At 36.3% G+C, this 11,099-nt stretch overlaps 1 protein-coding gene across 1 annotated transcript; it reads right to left on the bottom strand.

Moving 5' to 3' along the window:
• Window positions 1–8,449: 8,449 nt before the first annotated feature.
• LOC129775315 (glutathione S-transferase 1-like) lies at window positions 8,450–9,460 on the bottom strand. Its single transcript, XM_055779920.1, has 3 exons — window positions 9,250–9,460; window positions 8,979–9,179; window positions 8,450–8,848 (listed from the first exon to the last, which is right to left on the bottom strand). The coding sequence occupies exons 1-3, from the start codon at window positions 9,391–9,393 to the stop codon at window positions 8,525–8,527; spliced, it is 669 nt and encodes a 222-aa protein (XP_055635895.1). The 5' UTR covers window positions 9,394–9,460; the 3' UTR covers window positions 8,450–8,524.
• Between the last annotated feature and the right edge of the window lie 1,639 nt (window positions 9,461–11,099).

The raw sequence follows: 11,099 nt of genomic DNA, 5'->3' as shown, positions 1-11,099 counted from the left end.
TGTGTTGGCTATTATTTGATTAGATAGTACATTTTTGCAATCCAATACAATGATTTTTGCTAACACAATGAATGAAGAGCAAAAAAAATCTCCTATGGTTATTTAAATAATAATTCGAGAGTTTGAAGATACAAAAGACTTGATTTGATCCACCTAAAGGTGTAGTCGTGCCATAACTCGTTCTAAAGATTGATCTGCAGGTCATATGGTGATCATCCGGGTTTTTCTAATGTGGTCAAAAACCATCGAAATGATCACCAATAAGCTTGTTTTGACAAACCGCGAAGTTCGATATGTCGCATGATGAGATTAGGCTCAGGTCATAAAGTGGTCACTTCTCGCCGAAGTCTGATCCGGAACATATCCAGGATACGTCAATGGCTCGATTTCATCACAAGTAAGCTAGTTTTGAAAAATCATGAAGTTTGAAACCCCAAATATTGTGTTTTATGTAGTTTTCGGTTATGGTATCTCCAGAACCTCAATTTGAACGAAAACAAAAAAAAGTTGTCTTCCGTGGTGCTTTTTTGTGAAATTGATTGTTCTCACTTGTTTCAATAGTAATTACTGCTATTTCATAACTATTTTAACTCGTGAAGTATCGGCTGAGTGTGAATTGTTATTTTTTAGCGTCTAAAAAATTTGTTCTGATGTGTTAAAAATATATTTCTTTACCATGCTTAAAAATGGAAATGAAAATGCTATCCAGAAAAATAGTAATTTTCTATACCATTCAATAAGCGATTCGTTGAGAACTATTTACGAAAATAAAATTCAGATGATTATAGAAAATGTCATATAAAGCAAGTTTTGAACTTGATTACATAAACCCTATCGGTGATCAATTTTCATACCCCTACAAAACTTAAACTGGAGGAAAAAGAAAAAATATAATCCCAAGGCATATCAACTAAACTTCCAATCGGTAATATCATCGTCCGATTGGCAGTAGAACCTAATATCTGAAAATCTCCAGGATTTTCTCTGCATTTTTTCTAAATTCAAGAAGAATTCGATATAACCATCTGTTAATACGAGGTAATCAATTGAATCAAAATAACAATAAAATAAGTAAAAAAAAACTTTTTATGTTAAACGATTTAATTGTGGTTAAACATAATAATGTACTAAAAGCTAGAAAATAACTAGGCAAGTACCAGTTAGTAGTTATCACTATCACATCTCTCCTTCATTAGTCTAGGGCATTGATAAGACTAAAACAAAATCGTGGGACATATGATGAAGTCGCTAATTGTGGATAATGGAAATCCAACGTGCCCCACGATATCATATTAATGAGGTTTTGAGAAAATATATAGTCCGCTATTTTGTAGTGGCAGCCATCTTGGATTTGCATTTTTCTTAAATAACCGTATTCTACTAGTCAAGCCCTTTCATTTGATACCCATATTGATGGGGTTTTGGAAAACCCATATTGATGAGGTTTTGAGAAAATATGTGATCCGTCATTTTGTAGCGGCCGCCATCTTGGATTTTCAAGATCATTAAATACGCAGTTTTATAATGACTACAGAGATAAAGATGTGTTCCAAATTTCCGATTAATCGGTCAACAGGAAGGGGGTCAAATTTCTATTAATGTGGGTCAGCGCTACAGACAAACATGTTACAGCTTTCAAATACTTCAACTAATTCATAACAAAAATTTCACATGTACTACGAACATTTACTTTTTAATCCAGCTACTCATGCCGCTCATTTAATATTTCTGGGCATTGAAATTGAGAAAATTTACTTTTTTTATACAGCAGCGAGTTTTCCAACTACTTAATAGAAAGGTAGGGTTTCTTACATTATTTATGTTCTGTTATGCATCTATACAAGTCACTTCCTCGTTCAATTCGACTTGGTGTTTACTAAGACATGTGTATGTATTCAATCTTACTAACATTCATCTTCGGTTGTTTAAATTTCAACCATCGAGCGTGAGGATGTGAATCTAAGTACTCTTGTCGAAAACCACATTTATGGATCTTACTTAATCGTACGTTGTTTAATTTATGAGATTGTGTTTTCAGGGTGCTTTTTAGGTACAGAAATTAACTCATTCGTTCGGGAGATCCCCTTTACTTGATTGGTATTGTTTAATAACCATTAAATTGAATTGAACAAGTAAAGATTCATTGTGTTCTTCCAGCAAGTATAAAAGCCATTTTCGGCAATTTCAGTGAAAAGTGTTACTCTAGACAACGAGCAGTGTGTGTCAGTACTTGAAAATATCTGTATCACATCAATCTTTTTAGCTGTATTTCCGACCACATTCGATTATTATACCATTGCATTCGGGATACCGAAAATGGACCAACGCCAAACTTCACAATCACAGCAAGCTACTCACAGTTGATTCATCTAGTTTTGTTTATTCTTTTTTTCGTTCTGTTCTGCATTCACGGAATGTGAGCAAAAGAAAATATCCCTAGTTTTGTCATTCATTGATATTAATATACCAGTTCATTCACTATCAGCATCGTCCTCGGACACTGACGAAACGGAGAAATTCGTTGAGGAAGATAACGAGGTACAGAATGCTCATAATAGTGACAAGAAATTAAATTGTTCAAGCATGCAAGGTTTCCGTCTCTGTTAAAATGCTTAAATTTTACATAGTGAATATGCAATTCCAATTCCACTTGTCAGAAATGTTTCAAAAGACTCCAATTCCGTCGTAGAAAAATACCGTCTTGACTCAAATTTCGAACATTTAATTTTTGACTCAAATTCTGAACACACGAACATAAAATGGTGGTGTCCAAGACACGACCGCAATGGGAATATTTCGAGCTTCCTTTTACAAACGGATCGAAACTGTACTATAGGATTAGCGGATGAAATTACCAACATCCAGCTTTGGCTGACGAAGTTTGCATTCGCTACTCGGATAGATTCTGCAGAATGCCACCTCGCCGTCCAAGCCAAAGCAATCCTTAGTTGCGAGTGTGCATGCAGATCTTGCTCTATTGTTGGCATTTCCGCTTGCGCCACCGATTTGCGTTGCCTTTTCGGAATAACTTCAAAAATAACTGAATAAGCAAGGCACTGACTCAATGAGAAAATCACACACATATCGGGATATTGAAAATGAACAGTCACAACATTCCTGACAATTTAATGGCAATGAATAAATGTGAATGAATTCTCATGACTCGAGCTTTAAGGAAAGCTCAGATAGCACAGAATGAATATGAATGAACACAGTTGTAAATATGTTTGTCGTCGAATGAATGACAGCAGAATCGACAAGAAAAATAAACGCGTTACACTGATAAAAATATATTTTAAATATTACTTAACAAGCTCAATATTTCCAAGCCCTGGTGTGTGTTAATGCTGAGAGTTAACTAGGCAATGTTGCCTACAAGTGCTAGGTAGTCATGGGAACGAATATTAATTGAAATTTGAAATAATATTCGTTTCCATGGCAACCATAATTTTGGCTTTGATACTTTCGGGTGCGAATTATATCGAATCGCTAACATTGTGAAGCATGCAGTGCAAATAAATCGGCCGTATATCGCTCACTCGAAATGCAGTACAGGAGAAGAAAAACACTGCAACCTAAGCTCCGCATTTTCCAAAAAGATGTAATTTTGCCCTCAAACCCGAGGTTAAAAAAATGGCTGAGTTGTATCTGTAGTATAACAGCAAGGTTGTCGTAGGACTACCGTTGGTTTAGTAATCATTTGTTTGTATTGATTAAATTATTGAAGTGAAGAGTTTGGACAAATCCCATGTTAGGTCAATCCAAACATTCTGATAGATTACATTCTTCGTAGTAAATTCAATAAATAAATCTGTACGTTATCCTTTTACGTATGACTTTATGCCTTGGCATTTTTATTAATTTATCGTGTACTTCCAAAATACATGAACGGGAGAATTATTAAACAGAAGTGCCTCCGGCTTGCATGTATTTTCAATGCCGATTTTTCCAACCCCCATGTATTTACAATGCAACGCTGTTACTCTGGTTGCTCATTTTAGTTTAGACCAGTGGTGGCCATCCTGCGGCCCTCCAGCCTCGTTCATTCGGCCCGCAGTCTGATTTGAAAGATACTGATTTTTTTTTCATCTGGGTGATGAACAAGAATATTGTTGAAAATTCCTCCATACAATGGAGTGAAAATAACTTTATGAGTAATTGTTGTTAGCCGTTTGTTTCAAAGTTTTCCAGGCTAAACCTCTGACAGTTATTTTTGTTAGTGCTCGAACTTACAAGAATTTCTGCGGTTAACGGCAGTAACAATGTTCTCAAGTTTCTTATGAAAGAGAACATAATGAAAGCGTGAGAGAGAGAGAATGTTTGGGAGAGAATTTATTCGATTTTTGCTGCGCTCTCGCCATTGAAAGATAGTTCAGCTCATTCACCAATTAAGTGTCAATTCACAATCGCTCCTTTTTGCTCGTTCTTGTGTGTCTTGTTTAAATTATAATGAAATATACGAAAAGTGAAGAGGAATGGCCCGAAATGTACTTTTTTACATGCATAAAGCCAATCATGTTTTGCATAAAGCCAATCATTTGTAACGAAGCTTTACTCCACTGACTCTATTTACGCTTTTATAGGACTGGGGTGGTTGTTTAATGTATTTAATTTCATGAAGGTCGTATAACGGTAAATGTTTAGGACAGTTGGCGCATCGTAATTAGCATTCAGCTGGATGTTATATAATTAGCTAGTTTGGAGATCGTCAGCAGAATCTCCATGATGGTTATTACACAGAAATTCCGCGAAGGTTATTACATCACAGGAGGAAGCATTTGCTTACAGCCATTCCATACCAAACCGATATACGGGTTCTCAGATTTTCATGAAAAGTGGTACACCCATACCTCGCTTTACGGCCTAGATACGTTCCTGAGCCACTAAGAAAAAAGCCGTATAACGAATCAATTTTTCCAATACAAATTCATACAAACTCTATCAGATCGGTTCCAAGCTTGTTCAATGAGAAGCCGTATAAAGAGCGGCCGTATAGCGAGGTATGGGTATAATTTTGTTCTTTACCGCAAAACTTTAGACCCGTATTTTTTTCTTTTTTTTCATTTGGGTGACCATTTCTATTTTAGGGTGGTCCGAAGAATCAACTTTTTCCCCTTTTTTCCAAAAGTGACTTTTTTTCAAAAATTCATAACTTTTGAAGGAATTTTTGAAAAACCGATTCCGATGATCAATATATCAAATTGAAGGCAATAAACTAGTTTTCTTTGAAAAAATATTGCAATTGTAAAAAAATAGATTTTGTTTTCATAATTATTGAGTGTATTTGTTTTTTTATAGTTTACATGGTCTCGGGACCAAGAGCGCTATATTTTTTCATATTTTTTATGAAAGCTGAGGTTTTTACCAAAGATCAGGGATTTGTTATTTTTTGTTCTTAACCGATGGTCCGAAAAATCAATTTTTATCCCCTTTTCCACCACAAAAATTCATAACTTTCATAATTCATAACTTTTCTTGTTTAGAATTTTTTTTTACTTTGGAAAACAATAGAATTTTGTTTTCGTAATTAATGGTTGTAATTGTTTTTCATAGTTTACATGGTTTCGGGACCGAGAGCACCATATGTTTTATATTTTTTCTTGTGAGCTGAGGTGTATAAACTATAACACATAACTTATCCGAATTGAGAGAGGTGTTTTTTCGTTTATGAGTTATGATTTTTCAAAGTTCACATGTTTTCCGTTTTCGTTCAATATTTCTGTGAGACTATACTACACTTATGCTACCACAATCCTGTTTTTGGCAAGTATGGTATTATTTCAAATAAGACCAACTCATAGTAGTTCCAAAGTTATGAATTTTTCAAAAAAGTCATTTTTGGAAAAAAGGGAAAAATGATTTTCCATACCATCGTTTGACTTAGAAAAATCATAACCCAAGAACATAAAATGACGCCTCCCTGAATGTAAAAAAATCCTCAGCTTTTAAGAAAAAATATAAAAATATACAGCGCCCTTGGTTCCAAGACCATGTAAACTATCAAAAACAAATACTATCAATAATTACAAAAACAACTGTATTTTTTAAGAAGTATTTTTTTACCCTATTTTTTGAGAGAAGACTAGCTAATTGGCTTCAATTTGATGTATTGATCTTTGGAATCGGTCCAGTAGTTCAAACTTTTTTTTTAAAGTGATTGTCGGAAAAAAAAAGGGAAAAATCGATTTTTTTGACCATTCAAAAATGGAATTGGGCATCATAATAAAAAACAGAAAAAATACGGCTCTAATATTTTGTGATAAGGAACAAGACTACCGCGTTTCACGGAAATCTGAGAACCACTATATCGGTTTGGCATGGAATGGCTGTACATACGTTGCTAATGAAGCAAGCGGAAAAGTTTTAGGTGCGGATGGATGTTAATTTGGTATGCGGGAAGAGTGTTTGTGATTATTTGGGTTGTAGGTGAGAATGCGGAATTGGTGAGAATGGTGAAATAGGTCGGAATGTTTTTAGTGAGGCTGGTCATTTAGAGCTAGCAAACCGGAAATCAAAACGAGACAATATTTATTTTCCGATCTTCACTTATTTTCTCCCTATTACTATACAATTGGAGGTGTATGTTATTCCCAACTAATTGGGAGTAGATTTGTTGCAAAAAATTGAGGGTCGGTTTAGGACCACTATTTCTGAAAATGTCGAGAAAAGGGACTTCTCATTCGGCCTCTGTTTAGCTCTCCCCATTTGTATACATTTCAATGTTTGTGTTGCCAAAACAAGATTTTCTTTGTGATGAATATCCGTTGAAATTTGGAGGGTCGGATCAGAGCCGCTTTCCTCTATCTATATAAATAAAAATGGAAGGCTAAATATGTTGGTAAGCGCAAAACCCCAGGAAAAAATGGTCCGATTTGAGCCGTCTTTATTTTATTGTATTATTTTCTTCCCTTAGATCAATATAGCGGAGAGAAAAATCGAAAATTTTTGGGAAAACTCTGGAGGAAGGTTAGAAAATTCGGAAAATTGAATTCATATATGTTCTACAATTACACCATGATAAGCGTTGTTAGTCCATTTGAAGTTTTCGCTAACGAAATTGATCTTTGTTCGAAAGTGGAAATTGATTTTCAGGTGGAATAATGTGTGTTTTGACGTATTTTAAGCATGCAAACAACATAAAAAAAGATAATAGATAGGCTTAATTGCTTCACATCACCGTATTTGTTGAGAGCCATCGCGATGTTATTGATTTGTTTACTTTCTATTATAGAAACGGTAATCTACAAAGTTCATTCGCCTCAGCCTTGAAAAAGACCAATTTGAAGATCAAGGAACAAATAGTTCGTAGACACATGAACGAAAACATCAATTCAGGCGGGACGCGGCGATCTTCGTCAGTTAGTATGAAATATTTTTTTCACTAAAATGTTAAATAGTATTTATTTTTGGTTTTATAAATAAGTGCTTTTCTTGCGGTTACCGTATGTACGGACAAAACCGCTAAAAGTGTCATGAGCCTAATTCATGTCCACTGACTGTGCTGCACACACAAAAAATTTGTACACCAAAATCAAAAACGCAAACCAAAAATCCTTTTTTTAATTTCTGATTATAGTAGTATGTTTTTTTGAGAAACTTTTTTTTACTATTTTTTCTCTGTATTTATAAGTTCAAGTACTGGGGGTCTTCGTAGTCATATTGGTTGCGCGTTCGCTTAGTAAGCGATCGATCGGCAGTTCAGAACTCAGGGTGCTCATTGACCATCTTTGTGTTGTTACAGAATTACTTCGTCCACGCAATTAATCTTCAGCGATGGAGATCGACCAAGGTCGAAATAAGATCGATTCATCCATACAACTGCTCTGCTCTGCAAGAATCATCGGGCTGCTGTTCTATTAATAACTCAACAATGATCATATCAACTGTCTCCGCTGTCCGGTGGTCTAACTGGATAATTGAAAAACAGAAGGAGTACTCTTACGCCAAAATGACTACTGCGTAAATGTACCATATGCAATGGTGTAGACGAATTTCTCTTACGCCGAAAAATGGCAACTGTGTAATGTACTATTTATAGATATGATAAACATGTGACATGTACACGATCAAAATTCGGCACTGTTACATTCGGCTAAAATGCTAAAAAGCCCGTGGCCTAGTGGTTAGCGCCCCACACTATCATGCCGGGGGTTCGAGTTCGATTCCCGTTCTGGTCGGGAGATTTTTCGCCAAAGAAAGTTCTTCTGGCTTGCACTGTGGTCACGCGTATTCTAGAGCTTGCCACTCCAGAGTACATTCAAGGCGTGTTATTCGGCATAGAAATCTCAACCAAGTAGTACTAATGAGTAAAAATGACGCAAGTAGTGCAATGTTGAGAAGACAAAAGTTCCAGTGGAACGTTAGTGTCATCTAAGAAGATGAAGCTAAAAAGCCTAAAATGAACAAATGGGATAAAAAAATTCAAGTATAAGTAAAAACTACTCCTTTTTTATTGAAAAACCGCTTTTATTTCAAATTTGAAACAATTTGTTCACTTCCTAAGTGATTGGAAGATTACACATGTTCAAATCTTGGACGCGTTCTTTTCTTTCGAACTCAAAACTAACTTGACGACCTCGTCCGCTCCACTGCCGTTAGCTTCCTCGTAGTAGGGTAGCGCCTTCAGACGTTTAATCCAGGCATGGATTTTCGGATATTTCTGCTCATCTATCGGAATAATACCCATCAATGACGAAACACTCGAAATACAACTGAAATCAGCAATAGTTAGTGAGTCCCCAGCAACGTATTCATTGACGAGAGTGTTCTCCAGAATCTGATACGATTTTTCCACATATTCCGCTCTATCCGGGAGGATTTCACTGCATCCGAAGAAGATGATGGGTTCCTAGAAAAAAAGGGGAATCATGACGACGCAAGCGAAAGGGAATGAAGAACGCGATGATTTTTTAGCTTTGATCATCATCATCGTTCGTTGTCTTGTTTTTTTTTTGTGCGCAAGCACATTCCATACTCACAAACAGGAATCTGGCGCGGGCGAACAACACCGTGGACTCGAAATGGAGAGCCCCAATCACTTTCGCTTGTTTGACCAGATCTTTCGGATACAGACTGTCGTCTTTGCCATACTTCGACACCAGATAGATCATGATGGCGTGACTTTCGGCGATAATTGTACCATTATCATCCAACACCGGAACGGTGTGTTGGGGGTTCAGCTAGGAGACACGAGACACGAGACACGAGAGTGTTGGATTGGTTCTGTAGCGTATCAGTACTCCAAATTACCTTGAGAAATTCCGGCTTAAGATGTTCACCCTCCAGCAAGTTGACTACGCGTTGATCGAGATCGATACCCAACGCTTTGGCGGTTAGTTCTACCGCTCGGCATGGTGGGCTTACATGGATCGTGTAAAGAATCAGTTTCGACATTTTCTCAGTGATGAAGATGAGGATGATAGTGTAACAACCTCTCGGTTTGTGAGCTTGGGCAATACTGCTGAAAATATACTTGTTTGTTCTTGATTCCGGTCTTCGACATGAACAATCCTACCACCAATACAAGCGACATGTGGCAGTGAATTTATACAGGTATGTTTACCTACGTAGATAAACTAATTTGGTAATGAGATAAGATAATGATGAAAACCAATAAATATTTTATATGCATTTGCGAATTTCAAATCCCAAATTGGTTGACATTGCGACTCATGCGTGATATCTACCCATTATCAGTTATATTTTACACACCTCCGATAGCTAAACATAATTCTATGCTTTTTTTCTCCATATTTTTAAATAGTAATCGATCTGAAGTGTTTAATTTTATTTTCAAATGTTCAACCTCAGTGTGTACCACTGTGTTGTATTTCTTCATCATCCGTAATTATTAGCTGCCTATGCTACCTTTCGTTGATTTTGTCTGATCACTCAGCACCCTTTAGCGCAGTCTAATATGGCTACTGAAGCGAACAATTTAATCATGACACGATTCGGCGACTGAAAACTGGCATTGCCATAAATAATTGCTCCATTCTGTATTCATCGGAAACACATAGAATTTGCATGGAATTTTACTGTCTGGTAATTTTGAATAGAGAGCAAAATATAAAACAAAGGGTCGCACGCTGGACCTCAAGTGTGGCCGAGGCTGCCGAGCGAGGGACAGCGAGATTACTGTTTTTCATTCGTCGCTTATTGCACGAAAAGTTTTTCTAAATCTATGAAAACTAATTTATTTCATTGTGCCTACAGTAGTTGTCACATTGCAAGGTTTCTCATTGTCTGTGAAATGCATAATCAAATTTCACGTAACCCTTTGTTTCAACGTTGTGTCCGCATTTTTATTTTGAAAAGGTAAGCATAGAGTATTAAGATTATCTTCTCAAATGTATCTAACCGGGAACAAACCGTGAAATAGGAAAATCGGAACATGATATCATGATATATCTCTTAACTTTCAAATGCAAATGCTACGAGTGTCGAATTTCTAATAATCACAGCTCCGTCGATTTGAGAGTCACATTTGATATTATTTTGGAGAAACAAGAATTCACCTTTTTCCGACAGATGCAACAACAATGCTCTATTGAACGATAATTCAATTTATTTAGTTCCATTTTGACAAAGTCAAGAAACAAACTGATTTCAAAAAGTCTCCAAGATATACTGAAAGTTCGAACAAACAGTAGTCTTGTGATGAAAGGTAACGATATAATCATATTTTACATCGTTACCTTTTTGTGGAACAATCAATGTATTAACAATGTAATCAGTCCGTTTGCCCATTAGCCGTTTTGGAATAGAAAGAAAAAGAGAAAACAAAAAAGTTACAGGATGGTTGTGTCCGAGACACGACCGCATAGTTGACGTAGGATTCCGTCAGGATATCTGTTGATTTTGGATATGTTTGAAGAATTAGTTTGTTAAACTCTTTGGTAATGATTTGGTGGCCCTGAAAAGGACCGTTTTGTTTGGTTGTTGGGTATTGTTCGTTCACTCCACCAGTATTTACCGAGTGATGATGACAGAAGGATGGTAAACAGCCGTTGAATGGTGTGTGTCAGATAAAAGATACCGAAGTGGAACGAGATATGATGAAAACCGCCCTCTGTGATCCTAGACGAGATGCCTCATGT

Source organism: Toxorhynchites rutilus, chromosome 3 (assembly GCF_029784135.1).
Source record: "Toxorhynchites rutilus septentrionalis strain SRP chromosome 3, ASM2978413v1, whole genome shotgun sequence".
NCBI classification, from domain to species: domain Eukaryota; kingdom Metazoa; phylum Arthropoda; class Insecta; order Diptera; family Culicidae; genus Toxorhynchites; species Toxorhynchites rutilus.
Note: the sequence above shows the minus strand (reverse complement) of the source record. Positions and strands in the feature narration are given on the sequence as shown.